The sequence below is a fragment of the Amphiprion ocellaris genome, chromosome 5 (genome assembly GCF_022539595.1).
Source record: "Amphiprion ocellaris isolate individual 3 ecotype Okinawa chromosome 5, ASM2253959v1, whole genome shotgun sequence".
Classification (NCBI taxonomy): Eukaryota; Metazoa; Chordata; class Actinopteri; family Pomacentridae; genus Amphiprion; species Amphiprion ocellaris.
The window spans coordinates 26,565,502-26,591,119 of record NC_072770.1 but is presented as its reverse complement, the minus strand read 5'-3'; the positions used below and the strand labels follow the sequence as shown (position 1 = coordinate 26,591,119).

The 25,618-nt window shown below is 39.2% G+C and overlaps 1 protein-coding gene across 2 annotated transcripts in view; it reads left to right on the top strand.

Annotated features, from left to right (window-relative positions):
* The window catches only part of LOC111581921 (sodium-coupled neutral amino acid transporter 3-like), a 47,645-nt gene that overhangs the window by 7,572 nt on the left and 14,455 nt on the right, over window positions 1-25,618 (top strand). Inside the window, exons 2-8 of one of the 2 annotated variants that reach the window (XM_023290326.3) lie at window positions 10,844-11,089; window positions 13,722-13,754; window positions 13,970-14,063; window positions 14,163-14,278; window positions 19,764-19,837; window positions 20,035-20,127; window positions 20,276-20,357. In XM_023290326.3, coding sequence (XP_023146094.2) covers window positions 10,953-11,089; window positions 13,722-13,754; window positions 13,970-14,063; window positions 14,163-14,278; window positions 19,764-19,837; window positions 20,035-20,127; window positions 20,276-20,357 — 629 coding nt within the window. In that variant the 5' untranslated portion in view covers window positions 10,844-10,952. The remainder of the gene's footprint in view (window positions 1-10,843; window positions 11,090-13,721; window positions 13,755-13,969; window positions 14,064-14,162; window positions 14,279-19,763; window positions 19,838-20,034; window positions 20,128-20,275; window positions 20,358-25,618) is intronic. The other variant, XM_023290334.3, reaches the window with a different exon arrangement.

Here is a 25,618-nt window from a genome sequence, read left to right as displayed (position 1 = left end):
TTTGTGTTGTCTTCCTTATAGACAAACCAACAACAATTAAGACATACTCTACAGACCAGAAGTTTGGAAGCAAGAGCAGATTTGTACAAAAATTATTGTAGATTCATTGCTATACTTTGAAACAAAAAAAAATTGTTTTATAAAGAGTCATCAGAATATATATTTTACTATAAATATCAGGTATTTGTATCTGTACTCTTGTTTCTTTACTCAGCTGTTTCTTTCTAACCATTTCTATGGTAGTTACAGAGATATGGACACTGTTGAGATTTATTGGGATTTTTGTATGCAAACTCTGAAAAGCTAAAGAGCTAAAGTGAATAATGCAAACTGTGATTTGTTTTTGTACTTTTGCACTGAAATTGTGACTCTTGCAAATCTTCTCAACTCTGAAATTAAGCCTTTCTTTTCTTTTGTCAATATTTACTCAGCAATTGCCGGGTAACATCAATGTATACCTAAAGGTAAATTGAGGAAAATGGTGCATATCAGTGAAAGCAAAGTCTGATCATGCAGTAAATACACCCCAAAATCCATAGAATTTATAATGTTTTTGTTATTTTTACTTTTTCAAGAAAGACATTGTGAACAGAAACTTAAAGTTGCTTCCAAATGTCTGGCCTGTAGTGTACCTCATCTTCTCATGGCATTTTTTAACTGATCTGATAAATGATCTGATGCTTGGTTCGAAAACCAAGATGCAACACGGACTTTTAGTTTTGTGACACGCTCCATATACCCTCAGTAGCTAAGTAAATGACATCTATCAGTTGCTAATCATTTTTATGGAAATGTGAAGTTTTCAGTGGACGTCCACGCCGCCTGGCCTATATGAGGTTCAAGTGTTATGTGCTCCATGTGCTCATGTTTGGACTGGACTGGAGCTCCCGGCGCTACTGCACAGACTCTGCAGCATCCTCAAGCTCATCCCTGAAGCTGTCTGTGTTTAACAGCCGTCCTGCCTGTGTTGCTTTCAAGCTCATTGAGCACCACTTCTACTGTCCCTTCCTGTCCGTGGGGTGCCCGGTGTAAGGGTTGAGCAAGAGTGACAGGAAGTGTTGTGCGATTCTATAAATAAATCCCATTTTCAGTGAGTCACCAGGCGACTGCTCCCATGCAGGCACATTACAGGACAATTCACGCTGCCTCATGCCGCACTCTTTCCTGAGTCCTGCCTAACCTTGCAGTGCTGACACTGTTCATCCCAGAGGTTCAGCCAGGAGATGAAACAGCACTGCTAACTTCAAAAGTTATCCTAAAAAGTTTAGGGAAGAAAGGGAAAACAAGCACCGTCTTAAGGTGGATTCACCTGTTGAGATCTAATCTAACGGGTCCTGTTGACATGCAGAGAAGAGTTTGAGGTGTTTTGTTGAATAAACTTTCCATTTCAGGTCAGGTTAAGGTTTGGTTATTTTGAAATTGGTTTGTAGTGGATGAAATAAAGTGAAGATATATAGTTTTTGGTTCAGGGTACCGTCAGAATCAATAAGTTGGGATTTTAAATGTGGTAAATGTTTGTGTCTTGAAGGGCTGTTCAGACTTTTGTGCTCCTGATGGGATTTAAGTGTAATTCTACCCTGTGGATTCTCTTCACTGTTTCATCAACTTTGTAATGTGATGAAATTTCAGCAGCTCAGTCCGATCCGACAGTGTGACGTGAGCGGAAATATTAAAGGAGCGTGTTAAGCCAACAAAACTGTCATGCAGTTATTAACAGATTTTAGGCCTGTTTCATTAGAACTGGGTGTGGAGCAGTGAAAAACCAATTACCAAGCTGGTGAGACTGAACAACCTCTGAACAACCCGTGCAGAGATTTTATGTATAATTTTACAATATTTGGACATAGGAGTGACTAAATATACTGTAAAAAGAAAAATTCTACAATGCTTTATTTTTATTACATTATTACTATGAGATTTCATTCGTAATGTAATACAACATTAAAAACACATAGGATGACCATTTCATTTTAATTGTTTAAAGATTTTTTTTGGTGCAGAAACTGTTTGTAAATTAATTTCACAAATGTTTCCTTTTTAAATTAATAGATGAAACCGTTAAATTCAAGTTTAATAATGTAACTATATTTCCAAAATTACATACAGTTAGTGACAATTAATAGAAAAAACGCATTGTTTTGTGTAATTTTACTTAGATTTGTTTGTTAAATGAGAAATATTTTGTTTAATTACAAAAGTTTGCACAACAAAAAAATTGAATGCATGAATTTTCATCAGTGGATAATATGCATGAGCACTGGTAATCTGTCAAAATACAGTTTTCATCATTATATGTCATTTTTCATTCCGTCTATTCATGTAATGTAATTGTTTGTACACATGTAAATATCTATTAAATATTAAAATGGAAAAAAAATCCACAAGATCAAATGTAAAAGTAAGGATAGAAAATGTATTTTAATCATAGAATTTTTATACGATGCTTATTTTCTATTATTTTTTTGTCAATTTTTTTTGGTGCCCTAGTTGTTTTTTTTTTAACCAGTTTTTTGACAGTGTATGTAAATAATTGTGAGTGCAGTGAAACAACACGTTCTCAGACAATGATTCACATCCGTGTGTATATGTTGTATAATGCCGTACACCATGTTGTCAGTGGAGGCTGGAGGGCAGGTTATTGCAGACTATTTTTACCTGCTTTGAACCTATAGAATAATCATGATTAAAGACACCGTCTGAAACACTTGCTGTGAGATAATCCCTCCCACCTCTCAGCAGATATTTAAACACATTGCCACGCTGAGACTGGAGCCTGCATCATATTATAGCCTCTGACGTGTGTGTGTCACAGCAGCTTATAGGAATCCTGGAGATGAGGAGCATCTCAGAAGCAGACATACAAATCTCTTAGTCAGAAGTTAATCTCCTATTCTCCCTGCTGGCTAATAACACTGGTACTTCCTGGCCTGCAGCAGAGAAGGACGGCAGGACGGGGATGTAAGGAAACAGAGAATACATAGTGTCTAATGAGACACCTGATGACAGCTAAAGGGAGATTTTCCTCCATGTTGTATTGTCAACTTTTATTTCGTGCTAAGAGTTAAATGCATAGCGGCAGTAAATCTCTCAAAGCCAGCCATAGCAACAACAGACTCTTAATCTGTGATGTGCAGAACACAATGTTATTCAGTTTACAATAGAGTAATATAGAAACTCTGCTGCCCTACAAAGGCAGAGCGCAGGAACTGCAGAAGCTGTGAAGTTCAGGATGAAAGGTTTAAAGTTTTTAAAAAATGTAAAATGGATAGAAAGGATGTAATGCTTTCAGGCTGATTGTTTGTGATGACTTTATTCCCATGTGGTGCCTAAATAATGCACATACTGCTTTCTGTGTCTGGGTAATAATCAGGTCATACTCAGGGAAACTGGACCAACAGAGTGGGTTCTCATCTTTTGTATCCAGTTGAACTTTAGGAATGGATATTTGGCCATTGATATTTTTCCTATTTACAGGTAACAACTTTAATTTAGACACAGTTTGAGGGAACACATATTAGTAATTACATCTTACTTATCCTTGTAATTCTCTACCATATTGGCATTTTGGCTTTTTTTTCGTCTTTAATGTGAGCTAAATAGGGAGCTGATCAGTTTAGTAGACTCACTGCTCTAAATTAGAACCTTATATTGTCCTGGCAGTGTTAATATTGATATTCTGTTCCTAATATTTAGGAGAATGTTAATTTAATGTGAGGACTTAGGAGATGTGACTCATGGTAACTAACATTTTATAAGTTTCCGTATTTACCTGTTCTGTCTTCTTAGGTGGCTTGCTGATGTTACCTGTCATAAAACCTACATTTTACCTTGTTCAGAGTTGGAGTGTGAAACTATTGGGGTTGTTACAAGTCATGTAGCTACTTCTACAAGTGAGTAATTACTGAAGTAATGTAAATACTTTTTATTTTATGACTCATAATTGGTTACATTTTTTTTTACTTGCCTAATTCTGTCCTTGACATAGAAACATCTTCTGGATACAGAAAGTAAACAGAAAGTATGGAGATCTCATGCAGACTTTTTGTTCCATTTCTGTCTTTTTACTTCTGAACTTGCCAGTCTTGGTACTGATCTTATCATAGTTATTAATGCTTTCCTAAAGCTGGGAATACACATTTGCGTTCATGAGAAGGCTTTATGCCCTCCGTCGTTAACTATACAACCAGATTATTTGTACTGTAGTCTTATTCAACTATGTTTATAGGTGTTCTCATTGTATTTACACATGCAAATATCTGTCTTTGAACACTAAAAAAGCCAAAAAATTGGGAAAATGATTGTGTAAACTTAAGTCTAGGAACTTTGTTTTAATCTTGGAAAATTACTGGATTTTTATGAAGCGGTTATTCTACTATTTTTTTTACAAGTCTCCAATTGTAATTGGATAATAGGTCAAATACTATGTTTAGTGGTACAGCATTAGCTCGATGTTTCCATGGTGGTAAATGTCAAGAACACTGATGTTTAAATTAATAATGGTGCTGATTCACTAAGCCTACTTTGTTGGTCTGAAAGCTACCTTATAAATATAAATTAAGATTAAACTTTTAATCTATTTCATTATTGTTATTGTCATTATTATCATAATTATGTAATGTACTATATATGGCCAAACTACCAACAGGGGTGCATGATTTTAGGAAGAATATGAAATTCGATTTCTCTGACAGGTATTGCTATTTGATGTGTGAGGTAATTATTTAAAGGTGCATTTCAGTTAAATATTTACTGCGTAATAGATTTAAAACAAGTGATGGAGTATCACCACTTGAGACACCATTATAAGCATGACTGTCACCCAAGACTGAACAAAATATATCATACAACTTTGTGATTTGCTAATTGTATTGTTTCAAATTGCAATTATGTTTTGAAATTAAATATTTTTTCAGCCCAAATTACCAATACAGTTTGGAATAATTATACTGGGAACGGTAATACTCTATATGTATGTGTGGGTTTCCATGGTGACTCTTAGCTTGGTGGTGTTACCATCATAAACTGTGATGGCTGAGTGGTTAAGGCTGTTGAACTTGAAATGCATGATGATATTGGCATCCTCATTGGTATCTGCCAATGAAGGTTTTATAATGAAATGTCAGTATCAGCCTAAAATGAGTATTGTCAAGAAGATGATGCTTGTCATGCTAAAGTCTGAAGTTTTGCTTGAAAATGTCTGAACCAGCTAGCACACTGTCACGGCAAGAGTCAGCATAACAACATGTTAATTCCACCACAAGAGAGATCCGATGTTCTCTGCAGTTAGGTGGAAGAAATATGTGCATGTATCGGCATTGGCACTCATCCCAAACGCTACCCATAACCCTCAGTGGGAACAATACACTGCACCATACTGTAGTTGTTGAGTTATGTACAAATCAATTAAAATCATAAACTGAAGGCATTTCAGTAGCAGAATGCATTTTCAGGTTCCTTCAAAGCATAAACTAACTGTAACTGCTGCTTTCTTTTAGTGATGCATACATTTTGACTTCAAGATTCTCCTTTTTGGAATTGACATAATTGACAAAAAATGTAGAAGTTGTTACAGGTTTACAAGTACAGTTTTTTTTGCATAGATCAGATGAATTGCTGTGGCACATGTATGCATGGTAATGATTAACTATTTATCAGTTATTAGCAACTTAACAGGTTACTAACCCTAACCCTACTATATAGTCATGGATAAGGCAGAAGACAATGGACAGGCGTGTCAGAAAATGTATTGTATGCTAACTGCAGTTCCTCTTATTGGTAAATACTGTAGTGAATTGCGGAGGTGGTTTCAAACAGAGACCGTTGTGGGGGTTTGGTTGTCAATGGGTCACCATGACAAACACTCTTGTGGTGGTTAATGGCTTCCAGCTGGAGCTCATGAATTTAAGACGAGCTGTAGGTTTATGAGGACAGTTAATAGAGTGTCTAGCGCAACTGAGCTTATATTACAAAAAATGCTGCATGCTTGCGGTTAAATTTGGCTTCATCAGAATATTGAATACTGTCCAATGTACTTTGTTTGTATTAACGATTAATCAATTATTGATTGATGCATTTTGCTATCTGTTATTTAAATAAAAACGATTTAAAATTTGCGTCCTTATGCATGTGCGTTTTCTTCTCATGTCTACAAGATATCTCTTAATGTAAATCTGTCAGTTCTGCACTCTTCTCCATCACACATTTCAGTAATGATGATGTCTTTATTCTCTGCCTGTAGCTGTTTGAAGTGTTTCATTTATTCTAAAACAGCATAATATTTTCCCATAATTACCCTGCATATGTCTTTGTGTGTGTGTATGTGTGAAAGCTCACCCTTGTGTGCAGAACCAGAATACAGGCAGATGGTTGCTGGATGCATTCGTTGAGTGTTTACAGCTTATATCAGCCAGCTGCTGTGTTCAGTGGCACATGCAGAAGCACTTAAACACAGCTTTGTGTGCGACATGACGTGGGGTTATATTGAGGCTATTCACTCCTCTGCAGCTATTTTTATACAGGAGCACACGAGTGACCTGAGCAGTTGGATCCTGATTTCCTCTTTGAGCTACTCATTATTTTACAATAAAATGTTTGCTGATAGATTTAATGACCGCTCATCACTGAAATCTGTTTCCGCTCGTGGACAGAAAGGGAGGGCGAGGAATTAGCTTTATAGATGCTGTCTGTCATTTTTCCCGTATAGTGAGTTCTCCTTTATAAAGGGAGTTCAGTTTCATTTTCCAGAACTACTGTAGTAAGATACCATTGCCAACTTTTAAATGATAGCGGTAATTATGCTGTAGATGATTTTAAGGAAAATACCTCTGAAGAAAATGCTCTCTAATGACATTTAAAACATTTGTTGCTCTGCTTCTGCATGCATCTATCGTCGTGGATGGATAAAACCATCAATGATCGCCACACACAGTTCAACAGATTAAGAGTCTCTGAAAATTACACTGGGGACTCAATTAAGAAAGCTTATACAGCTACAGGCCTATTAGAATGTCATCAAGTCCTGGCAGAAGAGGCAGTATTACACTTTGAGATTACTCATTACATAAACTGCAAACACACACACACACAGTTAAAGCCACACATTTAATTATGGTATCCACTGAATGAACTACAAACGCACACATGCACAGCAATAAGTGAGGATGAATCAGCAGAGGCAGCAGTATTGGGTTCAGGTGTCAGTTTGGGAATAACAATGAGTGAAGCTGCTGGCTCTGGGTCCCTCCTTGTGGAATGACGTCTCTCAGCAGAGCTGCTGACGTCAGAGCCTGCGAGCTGAAGCTGAAGAACACACACACTCACTGTGTGTTGGCAAACGGAGGTGATGTTTTGGATGAGGACTTGAATAAACATAGCCTCTGCTGTCGCTGTGAAAAGACGCATTTACTCCCACCAAGAGCATCACAATGTAGCATTAACTCTTGCACAGGACTCGGAAGTTTGGACAGCAGTGGAGGGATACTGGTTTTGTAAAGATAATCTGTCTTTTTTTCCCATCTGATCCTACTGTTGTTTTGTTCCCTTTCCTTCTGTCTAATGTTTTTTTTTTTGCCGCATTTCTTAATGCAGAGCTTTGTATGTTCACATTACTGTTGCAGTTGAGAAAAATGTAGTTTATTGCAATTATTTTATCTGTAACATATCTGTAAAGATTAAGTATCTTCCTGTCAGCCTGTCTGTCTTCTGCAAAGTGCGTCTTGCCTGAAGGAAAACAAACACCAAATAAATCATTTCCCTTTAAACCCTGATTTTCTTGTATAACAGTTGTTTTGACATCAGGGTTAACTGCGGTTGCTCCTGCAGACAGATGCACATATGTTTTCACATGACACAGTGTCTACAGACAACAGAGCGTTTCAGTTCATACACACAGCCCTATCTCTGTTTCATACCACAGTGGCTCTTTGGTCACGGAGTTTGAGTCTGTGGGGGCTGAAACTCAATTATTTCTTCATTTTCTTGGCTTTAATTATTGGTAGTGACTTGTTACTTAGATTTAATTTAGTCTGAATCCACCTGATAGCGCTACTATGATACAAGGCAAGACATAAGCTGTTGAAACTGCTCATGTCCATATTAAAATCTGACAGTTCCGAACCATAAGCAGCCATGCACCTGCTGACCCTATATGGGGTATACGATATCATTCAATTTCAGAACATATATTTGTATTTAGCAGATCATTTCTGCCATCAGAATCAGCATATCTGCAGCCAAACCTTTGCCATGCTTTTAAAGGTGCATTTTTTTCAAAGCACTTCTACTGTCAATGTTTCACCTTCATTTGCTGCACAATAAATCTTCTAAAAATAAGAGCTTCTGACTGAATGAGTGAATTTACACTCAACTATTTTAAAGGGTGTCTTGTATTTCCTTTGCTATTGAATATAAGGATAGTAGAGGACACAACTCAGGCCAATCAGGTCTGCTATTTCAAACTCCACTGCTGGAGGCCATTGAGGAGGAACCCTTGTAGCAGGACATCCCATCGTGTGTTGTCTCTGAATGGCTCCCCCAACCTCTCCATGATTTGTAGACTATCTGAGTGGCAGTGTGGTTCTGTGCAGTGATTTGTCCTTTGAGAGTGGCCCCGCCTCTGCCATTGCTACCGTCAGCAACTCGGCTACAACTGCGCATGAATACAGGATGCTGGCATTTGTTGAATTCAAGGTGGCGTCTTTTCAATTAGAGCCCAGTGAAATACCTTTTCAGCCCCTCAAGTGGCCTGGCGAACTACAGCCAAGGGGGCCCCGGCAGTATAATGATGCCTGGCACAATAGCACCACTGTTCTCCAACCCGTTCCCAGGAAACCGCACAACATGTGCCATTGTGCCCTGTGCTTTGCTGCCCAACCACGTTGCACGCCTTTAGCCAGAGACACCGAGAGGCCTGGCTGGGCGGTGAAGCTCGCAGCGATGTGGTTGGTAGGACAGGTTCAGGGGACCGCTAGGTGAAGACCAGGGTTTATTCACCTCACACTGGATTTGATGTGTTAAAATATTTTTCTCTCAACAAAAAAAGCTACATTTAAAAGAGCAGTCTGTGAAGCGGAAGAAGCCCGAGGGAACAAGGACGGCTGAGTGGTTGCCAGGAATGGTAGTACAGAAAACCCTGAGCATTGTGGCTATGTTGAACCCTCCTCAATAAAAGAGGAAACCAAGAGAAAAGTGACAAGCAGAAAAATGGAGGCACAAAGACAGCCAGAACTGGTTCGTAGCTGGTCCTGGCTGGTTCTTCTTTTTGTATCTCAATACTGGGGGTTCAGCCATTTGTTTGTTCCTCCTTTATGGCCCCCAACGCAGTTACCATTATAGCTTCCACTGCTGTATACGCAGCAGAGTAAAGCAGATCTTTCAGGGCCAGCCAGAGAGGGGGCTTTAGTCAACAGCATCTAGCAGATCCATGTCACTGGGGCCTTTCTGGGCCCCACGAGCCAGCTGGTCAGCTACGACAACACAACAGGACACCCAGGAAATAGGGGCCTGATGCAAAGCCCAGTGTGTCACGGCAAACTAAAAGCTGCATTTCCTCTGAGCGTGGATCTGTCAGTTGATGTGTCAATTATTCATGAGCTTTGCCAAAACATCTATTCATTGGTGCTTTTGCAGTAGGTCACAGGAGAAAATGTTGGTTAGTCCTGCAGTTACCCTGATGTCAGTCGTTCACATTTTCATTATGGGGTTTAATAAAAGCTGCATTAGGAAATAGAAAACATCATTCATCTTTTCTGTCAGCGTTCACAGGAAGGGATTTTGTGTTCCATCATGTTAAAGGATGAATCATTTGTAGGGATGAGGAATTACAGCAGTGCTGGTGTCATTTCACTGGGTTGTGAGGGTTTGACTTAGATATTGTCATGTATTTAAAATTATAAATTATCTCACGTTTCTAACGTCTCTGAAGTATAAACTTTTCATGATCTACAAAATAAATAAATGAAATAAATTGTCAGTCTATATAATCCAGTGAATTTTTTAATTGGCTTGTTTAACTTATGACTTTAATAATTTCTTTCAGTTCGTATATGGTCACTTAATCCCTCTGTTTATCTAAAAATATTCAAATCACCTAAACTGAGCTGGCTTTTATTCTATGATATGTAATTTTGACATTCTTCATTCAGATTGTCCTTAATTTTCTTGAAAGGATAGATGGCAATTAATGATAAATATCATTATCAATTAATTTGTAAATTATTATTGGTTAATGGTCCGGTCTCTATAAAATTGTGAAAAATGCAGATTGATGTTTCCCACAGTCAAGATGGCATCTTCAGATTACTTGTTTTGTCCACAACCTAAAAAATGTTCAGTTTGCCGTCATAGATGAGAAAAGAAACCAGAAAAAAAAATTATTTAAGAGGATGGAATCAGAGGATTTCAAACTTCATTAGGAAAATTACTCTGATGGATTACTCATCAAAATACTTGGTTATTAGTTTAATAGTTGACAATTAATCAATTAGTCACTGGAAAAATAACTAATCTGAAAAATGCTACATTTTCACACCTTCCTAGATCGATTCTGTCCAGGGCCCTTATTCCTCTCCTTTCATACCTCCATTTGTACTGGCCGATTTACAATAACAAGAAGAGTCTTAAAGACACCTCATAACAAATTCTGTAGTTCTAATTTTAAAATACTCAATAATGACCCACCACTAAATGAGTCATGAAATGAGAAGACCGAGCATTTGATCAGACTGTGATTGTTTTCATACAATCTTGTCTTTTACATGCAGTGTAAGACTTTAAGAAAGGACAGCTCAGTCATATTTCACTGCAAAATTCTGCTTCTAATTGCCCATATTTTTTTCTCCCACAGATCCCAGGAAGAAAATAAAGGCGTCACTCTCGGAGCACTCAGCAGACGTTCAAACGGTCTCAGACATTTACACATTTCAGCAGACAGGTTATTACCCACCAGAGCAGATATGAGTGAAGACAAACCAGCCGAGACCGTGGAAAGTACCCCAGCCGAGGCGAACGCTATTCCTAACGGGAAAGGCCACGAACCTGGGGAGGAGATCACAGCATCGGCCAAAACACCACCTGCAGAGGACGGGGGAAAGTGAGTACTGCTAATTAGAAAGTGTATAATGGTCTCACATGTACAGCTTTACAACAGGGCTTTCTAAACTTGTCAGGAAATAAATTATTAGTGTTGACAGCTGAGGTGATGTTTTTTGTGAAATCTCTTCTCCTGGGTACACTGGCACAGTTTTTTAAGGTCCTTTGCAGATTCAAGCGCCTTGAAGAACCTGCCTCAGCTCTTCTGTGTGCTGTCTCAGCTGATTCTGTGTCTTCATATAATCATGACTGACTCCATGAGATCAGGGCTCTGTGGGGGTCAGACCATCTGTTGTAGGATTCCTTGCTCTTCTTGTGGTTAAAGATGGTTCCTCATGGTTCTGACTGTAACTTTGGAATCACCTTCATGCTGATCAGATGCCTCGCTGGAAAAAAATCTGCAAAATGACCAACTTCATAGAGATCTGCAACTAGACCTAATTGCTCAGACATTTAAAACGTTATACTAAAGTACTGTTAGGCTTTTTCTGTGGCTTCTGTTGCAGATATGATCAGTCACTTCTTTTCTAGCTGTCAGACGCAGCAGCTGTTTAAAAAAAACCCAATTATTTTCAAGGTACACTGCTTTTTAGACAAACAGAGGCTCTCAAAATCTTCACTGATAAGAATGAAAATAGTTACACCCCAAGAAACCACCAGCTTAGACAAAATGGTTTTGAGCCACTGGGTGTCTTGGCTCAACTCTTAACCTGTCACATTTAAGTGGTCTTACTCTCTCAGGCATCACATCACAGTATATATGCATGTGTAGCTTCCTTGGGCCTGTTTCTTCACCAACCAAGATGTTCCCTCCATCAACATTAACAGACCTGCACAAAACACCTAAAGTTTTCTCCTTAAGAATGACACCAAAGGCTTAATTTCTTCTTGACTGAAGGATTTACTTAAAGATGTTGCACAGAATCCCTTCAAATGTTTCTTCTCAAATGTTGAGAAGAAGACATGCGAACAAAACTGGTCAGTCAAGGAAGAGATCATTATTCTGTCAGAATACAATTCAGCAAAGCAGCTACTAAAAGTGAATTTGATCTGCAAATAGCAGCAACCAGAAAAAGGAAACTTCTCTTTTTGATCACATTTAAAGTCTCATCCAAGAGGTTTCTTTACTTCAAAATGTTCAGTTCAATTCAAGCATTTTGGATTGCAGTGAAATGTCTTTAAAAACCAGAAGGAGAAGTCTAGTTTCCTTTTACTGAAGCTCTTAGGATTACCATGACCTGGATGACTGAGAATCTACAGACAGCAAACAGAAAACAATGCATGTGGGAGGAAATTGCAGCGAAAATGTATTCAGGAAGTCTGGAATCATTCATTTCCTTTATTTACTGCCATATAATTGGTCATGTTGTGGTCAAGTGAGAGGTACCTTTACTATGTTTTTTTCCTTATTTTGGTTGTTGTTTGTGCAGTAGTTAAACTAACTTTAAGGGATTCTTTAAATATACCACCAAGATGAGAAGAAAACCTTAAACACTTAAGTGAACAGTTTAAGGAAACACTTCAGGGTGCTTTGTGAAACCAGATTATTTTAGAGACCTTGTTCACATGTGACAACACCAATAAGATGTTTTTTTATATATTGGAAAACACATCATGATGACAATAAGCAGTGAGCACTGCAAAAACCTCTGAGCATTTCAACTTTTCAACTGCAGTGTACCGATGAATCTCTAAAACAGGCAGGTTGTACATGAGACACTAATCCTGTCAGCTTTCAGGGTTTGGCTTTCTGTGTGATTATATTTCTTCAGAATCAGTTTCCAGTTCTTTCGTTTACTGTGCAATTACCCTAAAATTACTTTAAATTGTGTAACATGGTAATAGATTAAGCAGGGTTAAAAAGATATAGCTGCATATTCTTCAGGAAGCAGTTATATTCAAGTCATTTTAAAGCAAGAACGGATTATTTCCATGGGAATAAAGCTTCTAAATATATAACTTTGATACACAGAGGCACTTTTTAGATGTTTAATCAATAACCACAGAGGGATTTAAAGGAAAGCTTTTTTTGGACCTTAAATTAAGGTGCTTTTTGCAACAGACCCATGATCGTCACTTGCAAAGGCATGATACAATCTACTGTGTTTGGCAGGAATTTCATATATTGCAGTCTTTGAGACTAACAAATCGGTCACAACCCATTAGGAAAAGACATGGTATAGCAGCTAATGTTGTGTGTTATGGCGTGATTGATTACATTGTCCTGCTGCCTGTAGCAGTAGTGTAGCCTTATTTTTAGAAACTGAAGGGTTTCAGGTTCAACCTATGTAACAGTAAAGACTGCATGTCCAACAAGTGGCCGGTGAAGCACCTTTGAGCAAGAAATTTACCTCCTACTTCCTCACTTATCATATTAGAACTTATGCTGGATAATGGAAGGCGGTTACTGCCTAATTATCATGTCACTGGTTGTTGAGCCGTGCTTGTTGTATCCTCTGTCTTTGTAATAGATGGTTTAATTAAAGCTTCTCTCTGCAGGATATAGATGATAATTTATAGATAGTCCCTTCGCTGTACTGTTATTGCTCTTATTACATTATGACTGTGGGTGTTGTTTTTCCACTTTGTGCTCTCGTTGGCTGACGGATGACCTCTTTCTGCGCTGCTTGTAGGGAAACTGTAGCCAATAGTGCCCAGAATGCTAGGTATGTATGACAACAATGATGAACAGAGAATGTGTTTCATATTGAATATGTGTCTGTTTCATTGGTCTGGTTTGGAAATTAGCATAGATAGAAAAAGCCAATAACTTACAAGAGCCTGCTCTGTGAAGATGAAATGTCTTTGAGTGAGATGAATCTTGAGTGTTTATGCTATTTGTCTCACTTCATGCTCTCATGACAGTGTTTCTGATTATTAGTCCTCACAGAACTGAAAATGCAGAGGCCAACCTCCCAGAGAGCCAGGAGTTCTTATCAGGCGCAGAGGACAAGAAGACGACACGCTTTACAGACGTACGTTTCAAGATGCTTCATGATTACAAGCAATACGTTCAAGTGCTTGCAGCAGATTTGACATTCGTTTTCCTCTCCTCTGCCTTTCTTCGGTTGTAGTTTGAAGGAAAAACCTCATTCGGGATGTCTGTCTTCAATTTGGGCAATGCAATCATGGGGAGTGGAATTCTGGGACTTGCCTATGCCATGGCCAACACAGGGGTCATCCTGTTTTTGTAAGTTACTCACATGCATCCGATGTGATAAATCTCTGAGACTGGAGGCTGAAACGCGGCTCCCAGATGCCTGATTCATTTTCCTCCCTCTAGGGTCTTACCAGTGAAGATGTGCGTCACACATAAATAGCACCTAATTGCATTGTAATTGTCTCATAATAACCCAGCAGCAGAGCTTGTTGGTGACACAGAAACTGATGACTCCGGGCGAATTTGTTTGATAAGTAATGACTCCAATTAATAGCATACAAGTCACTGACTTGTGCTATCAACAGCTGCTATTGTGATCACAGATGCAGACACAGAAGCGCATTGTTTTATTCAGTTAGTTCTCTACCTTCACTCAGTGGTTGCTGTAAATATGAGCGACTTAACATTTAAAAGTCTCCACAGCAGTGTCGTCTGTCAGGTTCGTGACGTCACAGTCGACTGCAGCTGGTTTTTTCTCTCCTATTTACATGCACTCGAGGTCTTTTGACCTTTCAGCAACAGAGAGCTCTCATACTTTGCTAGCACCAATTTATTCGCTGTGGTTGTGGGTTTTTCATGGTATTCGTGCCAACCAACAAAAGAAACCCTTCTTAGCAAATTGTTTAATTTTAAGGACTTTTTGTTGGAATTTTATTGTTCCTGTGCTGGCATCATCATTAACAGTTTAGTCAGCCTCTGTTTAACCCTGTCTGAATCTCCAACCATTAAAGACATTTTTAGTCTAGATTTAACATGGCTGGTTCCTACAAAGACATGGTGCTACTCTGGTGCTTTTTTTTCTTTTTTAAAAACTATAGAATTAAAACCAGAACTGTGATATAAAATTGTAGTGATGAGCTGCCAAAGCTTTACAACCTCATTTAGGTTTAAAGATGCACGTCACTATATACACTGTAAAAATTCTGTGAAAACCTGAAAATCAGCAGGCAAAAAATACACTAAAAAAAGGTGAAAGACTGTAATGTTTAAAATTATGAAAATGGTACAAATAATGACAATTATCTATAAATAGAATTAGTAGTTTCACGGTCACACAATGTAAAAGAACAAATTACTATTTGTAAAAATATAGACATTTAATGTGGGCATTATTTACATTTTTAGCCAGTTTTTTTATTTTATTTTTTTTTACAAGTAACCCTTTTCTGTGATTTAATTATGTGATATCTACAATTTAACAAATTTGCCTTTTTTATCCTTGATGTGCTTAATTTTTCTTTTGCATTGCAGCAGATGCAATAGTTTAATAAAATAAATAATTTTGCTGCTTGAATACAGTAAAAATTCTGACATTTTACAGTCAAATATTGTGAAAGATCAAACTATCATTTGTTAAGTTCATAATGACTTGACAGTGGACAGTAGTTACAATTTTGGCCTGTTTTTACACAGTCAACATGTAAATTAATACTTTTTTCTGTGACTTTACTAGTTATTATCTGCATTTTAAGAAAACAGGGACAATATGTAGAATAACAGTAAATTGTTTTTTTTAAAAATTACAATTAAAAACAATAAAAAAAGGACATTTATTTTGTCGATGTAAGGCTATACAAATAGCATAATATTAATCACAATTAAGGTTCTGACATCCCACATTTACATAAACATGGTTGCAATACTGACATTTACAATGCTCTGCCCATAGAAAATATAAAAAACATAAAATCACTTGGTTTCAACTTGGTTAACTCTGACATTAGAAAGCCTTCTTTCACTCTTTTTAAAATACTTTTGGATCTCACACCTGTCTGAATTAACTGAATGGGAAAACTAGAGCCAGTCAGGGGTTTTGTGTAGAGTTTAATTAATATTTTGCCATGAGGAGATGCATTGAAATCAAGTGATGAAAACTCTCACTTTAAATCTTATTTTGATGCCAAGATTTGTGCATTAGCAGGAATGCAACTTAACGTGGAAATGAAAGCTGTTTATTTAAATAGGAAAGTACAATAAAAATATAACAACACAACTGTGATCTCAATATCTACCAAAATAATCATGATTAGTTTTTTTGCTATAATCGGGCATCCCTCTTCACTCATGAGATTTCAGTTTTGTTGCACCATTCTCAGAAATAACCAGGCTTGTGTCTCTGGAGGGAAACGTCGCTCGATAGCACCGACAGCATCAGCAGCATCAACACTTTCACTCATCTCTTTGTTTTCTTGGTGCTGTTTTGACACGTCTGTCTGATGGTGGTGGACTGTGAGGTGGACGGTGCTGAAGCAGCGTTTTACATGTGAAAGATCAGAAGACACTGTGCTGCACTCCTTAAAAATTCAGACAGTGACATCTTATTTAACTGACCGTCATGAAGCACAATTCCAGTGCACATTTCAAGTCAGAGATGAAGTAATGTTTTGGATATTAGTGTAACTCCTGGCTTGTTTCAAGTGGATTTGTAGCTTAAAACTAAATGTTCTCTCCTGTTGGATGATAAGATAATTCATCATTTCAAGTCTGCAACAGAAAAGTGCTATATTTATGTCAGCATTCAAGATTCAAATCAAACTGGGAAAAACTGGAGTACATGGTGTTCACTAGGTACCACCGTCCCAAAATGTTATTTGAGGACATTCTTCTCCAAGGCAGTCATGTCTGTGGGATTTTGCCTCGTGGTGGAGAAAGCTCCTTATTTTGATCTGACTTGTGTGACTGTGGTTTTTTCAGGCTGGCTTCCATCTGGACTGGCTGAACCCAGAGTCACCAAACCACGGTGTCTTTTACACTTGGCCGGACAGGAGCGGAAATTAACTCTGTAGCCGGTTAAGCTACATCTCAATCTGATGTGTACACACAAGTGTGTGCAAATTGATTGTACATGACCAAATGCAGCCGATAGCGTGCATTTATCCATCCTGTGTTAAATGAGAGGCCGTGTCTTTGTGAGCATATCTGCGTGATCTTGTATCAAACAATAGAGTAGCAGCTGGGAGACTGAGCCATGGCCACTCACATATTTGGCAAAGGGGTTACTGGCAGTTTCTCCGTGTTCCACATTGAACTGCAGGCTGGTGATCGCCTTTAAATACACATTTTATCTTTTCGCCAGCATTGCGCTCTTCATGGGGACATGGAAACAAAAAAGAATCAAATGTTTGCTCCATACAACAGGAGAAAACAAAGGGAAAACACAACGATCAGGCACAACTTTAAAACCACAGACAGGTGAGGCAAATAACATCGATCATCTCAACACTGTCGAATGTTCTGCTGGGAAAGGTTAGGTCCTGCCTTTCGTGTGGACTCTGGTATTGACCCAGTCTCCAAACTCCCCAGATCTCACTCCGATTTAGCATCTGTGTGATGCACCGATCTGATCTATGAAGGCCACACCCACCACCCACACGACCTAAATGATCCACTGCCAACATCCGGGTGTCAGACACCAAAGCACTCCAGCAGAGGTCCTGTTTCCATGACCCCACAAGCCGGAGCTGTTTTGGCAACACCCAGAACCTACATAATATTAGGCAGGTGGTTTTGCTGTTGGCTCTCTGGTGTAAATGTCATCTGTATAAATGGGTCACATGCAGCAGATGTCTTTAAAATGGAACCTTGAAGCAGGATCAAGTCTCTTATTTATCCACTTCTACATGTAATTATTTTTGCTTCTAGCTAACATAGTTTGGGTCCACACTTGTATTGTGTTTTTTAACCTTAGCTTTGTTCTGCAGTCTGTTTCTCATTCACCCTTTCACACAAATACTCAAGCTTCAGTGGCTGCATTGGAAAGTGCTAAGGACACTTTGGCACATACTGTGTGATTACTGGCCAACCTGCTCTACCACCTGAGCTACATATTGTAGATTATTGTAAGGGATTAATTGAACAATAGGCGGGTTTATGGTTTAAATGAGTCCATGTCATACCCAATCCTATGTGAAGTTGCAAAACTTGCAGTGTTTGGTCCATAGTGAGGACAAAAGTAAGATAAAGGCAGTTTTTGACTCACGCTAATTAAATTCATTGAATGTCGATAATTTATTTTATAAAATGCATGTTGAGGAATGCCCTTTGTCTCTGCTTCCTCTGTGGCTCGTATCATTTTTGTTGGCGGGATGCGGAGGCTTGAGCAGGTCAGAGGCCCTGGTTCTGGGTAGGAATGCAGCGAGGTGGAAAGCTGCGAGCGTTAGAGTTACAGTGACCCAAGTGTGTCAGTCTGTCTGACTGTCAGCAGATCTGTCCTCCCACTGCCACTTGACTGACTAAATCCTCGCCCGCAAGTCAGCCCAGCATTCTTCCACATGGTTCTAAAAAAGAAAAAAGAAACCACACAAACAAAAAAAACCTGTTCGCTGGCCAAGAGTTGAAGTCGAGGTGAAACAAGCTGCCTGGCCTTTGCAAAAGGAGAGAGGAATGGAGAGAGTGTGTGTCAGAGAGAAAGTTAATGTTGCCAACAGTAACAACAAAAGAGAAAACAGTAAATAGTTGGAATGAGGTGGACTGGGTCAGGGAAAGTCAGTAGATCAGGGGCCCATTCATGAAGCATCCTCTTGCCAAGGATTCGTCCCAGGAGGGAAATTCTAAGAGAATTCTTAAAATTGTGATGTTTCTTAAACAATTTTCTGATGAATACAGAAATAGAACCTATTAAAACAGTAGAATGTTTCACAGAAAAGCGCTACATCCACAGATATAGATGCATCTATCTCAGAAGATTGCACAAATATGCCTATACTGTATTTTTGTAATTATGATGAGTGTCTAAAGGAGATTTTTGGCCAAACTAGGACCTCTCAGAATGCATTTTCAGGATGTTTGTCCACATAGCTTCAGGTTTTTAAACTTAGACCACTATGGTTGGGTATGTTTGAAAAAATAGACTCTCACATATAATGATTTTAATGAGAGCAACAGTGGAATGGGATTTTGGAGCAGATTAAGTACCATTCCAGCAACCAAACTGTAGAATCTCATTATAAAATAGAAAAGATAGAAGCTCACCACTGCAGCATAATGCATGAAGTGATATTACATGTAAAAATGGTGCATATGAGTCAGTGGAGAGAAAAGGATTACAAGTTCCTCTTGAGGAAATAACTGAAAATGGAGGGAATGACTTGCTGTGACTGAAGTGGGTTATTCCACTGCCAAGAAACAAAGAGAAAGATGATTAGTGTTTACAAAAGATTTTCCTCATTCTGTCAGCCTCAGCATTGCATTGTGTGTTTTTTTAAACAGCCCATCTGGTGTGTGTGTGTGTGTGTGTGTGTGTGTGTGGTTATGGAGGGCAGAGGGGCTGACAGGGCACCCTCCCTGCATCAGCTGCAGTAACAATCTGGTGTAAAGTGGAGCCACAGGGGCTCCGGATTATATACCAGCATCCAGAAAATGTATGTCGATGCTGCAGCTGCATAAATAGCCTGCAGGGTAACATACAGTGTAACAATGTAATGGAAAACCACCAAAAAATGAAAGCATTCTTCTTGATATTAGTGAAAAAATGTGTTTTTTGTCGCTGATAGAAGTTGTCGTTTATTCGTTTCAGGGTACTCCTCACAGTGGTAGCCGGGCTTTCATCATATTCCATCCACTTGCTGCTAAAGTGTTCTGGTATTGTAGGTACGTATGTAGCTAGACAATCTTCTGATTCGTAAATGTCACCCTTCAGTATCAGATGATGACCATGTGTGCACTCTCTGACCAGCTGCACATCACTTTATCTTTGTTAAGCTTAATTAGATGCAGTTAGCTTACAGTGCTAGTGTGGGTTTCACATGTGGATAATGTTCTTTTGTCTGCTCGTGTTTGGGGCTCAGGTATTCGTGCGTATGAGCAGCTCGGCTACAGGGCCTTCGGCACCCCGGGGAAGATGGCTGCAGGTATTGCCATCACGCTGCAGAACATTGGAGGTGAGGTCACCCACTGCCATCTGTCCTCACGCTTACACAAGCTCACATTTTTTAAAATGTCTTCTGACGTTTCTAGGGTAAAGCTCGTAGTAGTGCAGGATTTGTTGCTTGGGATTAATATGTGCTTTGTGTGTTGTGTCTTCCACAGCCATGTCCAGTTACCTTTACATAGTCAAGTATGAGTTCCCTTTGGTCATCCAGGCGTTTCTGAGGGTGGACAAGCCTGCAGGGTGAGTGGACAACATGACACAAATAGTGTTTATTCACACTATGGCAACATGAGTGAGTTAAAAGTGGAAGTTTGACTAAACTTCATCCTGTCTTGCACAAAATTTACTCTTAAAATAATCTAAAAGGAATCCAGTTGTTCTGGAAAAAAAGGGGAAAAAAATGAGGTTATTTGTGTTTTTCACTCGAAATACATGCATGTTAAACCTCTATATATTGTGCTACTAAGTGTCATAATCAATCACAGGTCTGTTTTGTGTCCAAACCAAAAGGATATTGGATTGTTTTATGAAATTAGAAGAGCAGATTTTGGTGAAATTGAGAGATTATTATACTATGAATAAATAAATATAAAGAAGATATGAAATAATATAAAAGATATAAGAAGTATATAAAAGTTTTTCTTACACTATATGCAATTTCAAGACAGTTTTTTCTGGCTCAGAATGGGTCTTTGAGGTGTGACTATACGTGACAGTTACCTATGTGTTTTCTGGTATTTTGGACCATTTGATAAATGCAAATGTCTTTTATGCTAAAACATTGTTTTAAATTCTTTTGATTGTTGGTTTCTCTGTTTAAAATTCATCAGGTCTTCACCTTACTATGTTAAATGCCATTAGATGACATATGCTCTGAATTGGCGCCTTGTAAGTAAAATTGAAATTGTTACTCCGCCAAGGAACGTGGCAGAGTTATGTGATGATCAGTGTACGTTTGTCTGTTCATCTGTCCTTCCATCTGTATGCAACATTACTCAAAAACGAACTAACAGATTTGGATGAAATTTTCAGGGAATGTCAGAAATGACACAAGGACCAAGTGATTAGATTTTGACAGTGATGCAGCTTCTAGTCTGGATCCACGGATTTGTTGAAGATTTCTGTATCATTGCGAGATAGCGGCACGGCGTCACGGTAACTATGACAACAAGCGAACACTACATCAGCTGCCTGCTGATGATCACATGATTGGGATCCTACTACAAATCGACCGCTGCGGACTTATCGGGAATTATCCGTCAGAAATCACACAAGGACTGAGCGGTCTTGGTGGAGTACTGCGCTCTAAGTGCTTGTCTTGTTATCACTTTGCTGATGATGATTTTCCTTTGGTATTAAACCAAACTCTTTATAGCCACGTGTGTTGTTATTTTGGGCTAGCAAGATCCAGTTCCTGTCTAAATGAATGAGGAGGGAGTCATAACTACAATTTCTATGGTGACTGTGACATTAAAAATACATGTGTAGTATCATCAGTCAAATCTGACAACAAATGTTTCAAAAGTTTGGTGACTTTGCGACATAATAAAGTTCAAAATGCATTTTTCTTCAAAGGTTATACTTCCACTATGCATGAACGAGCTTTATGTCACTGCACTTGAATCAGTGCAACAAGACAATTTCCTGGTTCACGTGTTATAAAGCAGGTGGCTTCCTTTTTTGAGGAAGGGTGTCATATAACCGCCATCTTTGGCATTTCACTATTCTCCTACTCAGGATTCTTTCACTGCAATATCTCTGGGAGCATGAGTAAATAAAACATCAGGTTCAGTGTGACATTTGTAGACATTGTCATACCTCCTACAGCTCAAAGGAGTAATCTACTTTTGCTTCAAAAAGCAGTGCATTGTAGCATTATTGCTCAGTGGCAGCTAATGCACCGTCTTTGGAAGAGTCCTGCCGAGCTGCGCCAGTCGTTGGGCCTGGCTCTACTCTGGATTTGTTCAGCAGCTGGCATGAAAACAGCTGTGATAGCGACCCCAGAGGAGGAGAGCAGCTCGGCCACGGAGAGCACACACATGAAAACACAGCGCGACTCCGCAGCTGAAAACGTAAACCGTGGGATATCACTGGCTGCTGCAGGTGGCCTCGGAGACAAACAACACTCACTTTCCTGGACGGGATTACAAGCGTGATCTTACCCCTTCAACCCTTGGCCCAGTTAGAGCTTCTACTCACCTACTTTTTGTTTCTGGTTGTGGAGGAAAGGGAGACATGCTCAGATGCAGAATGTTGTCTAAAATGAGCAAAGAGTTTCATAGAAATTTTTAATAGTGGGAATTAATCCCGGGGCTGCACAGTGGCGTAGTGGTTAGCACTTTCGCCTTGCAGCGAGAAGATCCCTGGTTCGCGTCCCGGCTTTCCCGGGATCTTTCTGCATGGAGTTTGCATGTTCTCCCTGTGCATGCGTGGGTTTTCTCCGGGTACTCTGGCTTCCTCCCACAGTCCAAAAATATGCTGAGGTTAATTGATCATTCTAAATTGCCTGTAGGTGTGAATGTGAGAGTGATTGTTTGTCTGTATATGTAGCCCTGCGACAGACTGGCGACCTGTCTGGGGTTTCCCCTGCCTTTGCCTGAGTCAGCTGGGATAGGCTCCAGCCCCCCCCGCAACCCTAGTGAGGATTAAGCGGTGTATAGATGATGGATGGATGGATGGAATTAATCCCCTCTAATTATAACAAAGCTAATCTTAGAAACAAGCGCATGCACTGTGCTGGTTTCAGCCTATAGGGAGGAGAATGTAGACCACCATCGCCACCACGGCTCCTCATACATGTGTAGATTGTGTCCTAGTGCATACAGTCACATTAGAGGAGATGTACTGTGACAACATGCCCACATTGTGTTCTGGTGTCAGCTCTGTTCTCTCTGTGCAACAGTGTCAGTGCTGTGGGCCCTGGTCAACAATCACTGTTTATTTGAAATGACAGACTAGATTGTCCCAGTGGCATTCATCCTATCAGTGGGTGTGCGTTTGTATTGCTAAATTGTATGGGGGGTGGGAAAAATAACAGGGACACCTCACAATCTGATGCAATCAAACACAATAACTGCAACAAATACAACCATTTGTGGAATATAATATAATTAACCTTAATGACAGAGCCTATACTTATACATTACAATGGATTACAGCTTATAATGTTATTTTGTTGTTGAATTAATCTACAAATTGTTGTGTTTCAGTGAAATAAACTAGAAGTTCAGCACCAGGTATTTATCTTTTATTCATCTTTGCTTTAAAAAAAAGGTAAGATTTTTTTTTAAACCCATCTGAAATTAGATGAAAAATACTTAATAATACAAAAAATTAGATAAAAGTCTAATAAGAATAATAATATTTGCAGAGGCTGTTATACATCTTCCTCATTTTCCATTTAAAAAAAATGTGTCACTTGAACAAAGCTAAACATTTTAACCTTCACAGAGATACATGTTGTTGTATGGTATGTACAGCAGCCCTGTTGTTTCATCCACCTTCTGCACATGTAAACACATGAGTGTGTGCCTATTTGTGTCTCTGGATGGAGGCAGTTTTTTTTTTTTTTTTAAACAAATGTGACCCTGGTCAGCTCACATGCACAATTAATGAACACCTGAGGTCTGTGCCTCGCTGTTACGTGTTTGCTCAGCCAGCCAGCTTATCAGCGAGCTCCTGGTATGTCAGTGTGCAGAGTGCTGTATGTGTGTTTGCTTATTAGGGTTTTGATTGTGATTATTTGAGTTTGTGCATCTGTGTGTTTCTGTGTGTTTAGTGAAAATACTGTGGGGTTTTTTGTATGTGGGTGTGTATCAGTGAGAGATTGTGTCCAGGAGCCAGATGGCCACAGGGCCCAGGATGACAGCAGGATAGATGAGCTTCTATTTTTTTTTTTTGAGATGCGTGTTCCACAGATGTTGCATCTTCACAGCGTCTCCCACCTGACAAGACAAGAAATGAATCAACCCTACAGTGTGATTCTAAAAATAACTCGTAGAAGTTTCTTTCCCAGACAAAGCTGTGCATGTGATGCTAATGTGATTGTGTCAGTGGAGGCTGATTGTCATATGTTGTTCTGACCCTCTCATACTAATCTCCTCCATTTAGTCCCAATGCTGATTGTTTTTTTTACAGACTCGTTTTGCACAACATTTGGTTGAACACAATGGTCATATTTGGTATATTCTGCAATCAGTCAGTGGGTACCATATTACTGAATATATGCTCATACAAGTAGAAAGAGTTGATAACATTATTAAGACAGATTATGCCTAATAGTTTATAAACTAATCACATCATAAATTCTGTACGAGAAGAATGGGGTTTTGACGATTGGGTAATATGACTATCAGAGAATGTAAATTTGTCAGTCGTAAGAGATATTCTCATACTGTTTGCTGTATGAATAATGTATTATCATATTGTTTGGGCTCCTACCTGTATCTGGGAGGTTCTAATTCTAATTTTGAAATCTCTACTTGTCACCAAAGCTAACTGTAGCCAAAACAAACTGCTGTGCAACCAACTATGATTAAAACTCACATTTATCATGTGGTGTTTTCTTAACTGATATTTGTTGTAATTATTTGAATTATTTAATTTGATTAATATGTTAATGTCTGGTTAGTTTGTTAGTTAGTGTCACGGCGTGAGAGGGGAGGTGAACCCGAGCTGAGAGCACACAGACTAGGAGGCGAGGCTGGGACGAAGGTGGATTTATTGTGCAAGGAATTAAATCAAGATGGAGTGGGGAGAGGAAGTAGGGAGTGCTAAGGAAACTAATGTAACCAAACTAGTGGGGAGTGACGGGGAGGGGGCGACGGTACCGGGAGCCAGCGGTCCAGTTGTCGTCCAGGGTGGTGCTGGTCAGCGGCGGAGACCAGGCAGGAGGACCTTGTTCCCAGACGGGGCGACAGGTTGGGTGCTCCAGGGACGAGTGGGACAGAGGGTGGGGGAGCTCAGGCTGGGCAGGGCAGGGATCCTCCAAGGCAGCAGGGGGTCCAGACAGAGGTGGGAGTGAGCCAGGAGGGGAGGGGGGAGGTCAGGACAGGCAGGGAATCCAGAGAGTGCAGGAGGGGGCCCTGACAGTTAGATATTTCAATCCTCTGAACTCCAAGCAGGTTCTGGGTGTTTTCCGCTTCTGTCTCATTTTTACTCACTGTGGGCTCATTTCCTTCTGTTCCTGCACCTCTATGGAAACAGCACAACCATGAGTAGAAGCAGAGAGAAATCTTCATTATTATATTCATAATATTCATTTATTCATTGTACAAAAAAATTTTAAAACAGGAAATCAACATATACAACAATTTTTCAAGTGCACACAGGGGTTACCAACACAGGGAAACATACAGTACATACTACATGCAGTAGATATTTTACTACATACAGTTTATTCTGTTTAAGTATGTATCGCCTATTTGCTCTTTGTAAGCACAGCCTCAGTTTAGCAAAGAAATCCTTGATTTTTTTTGTCACAATACTGTTGGCTGCAACTG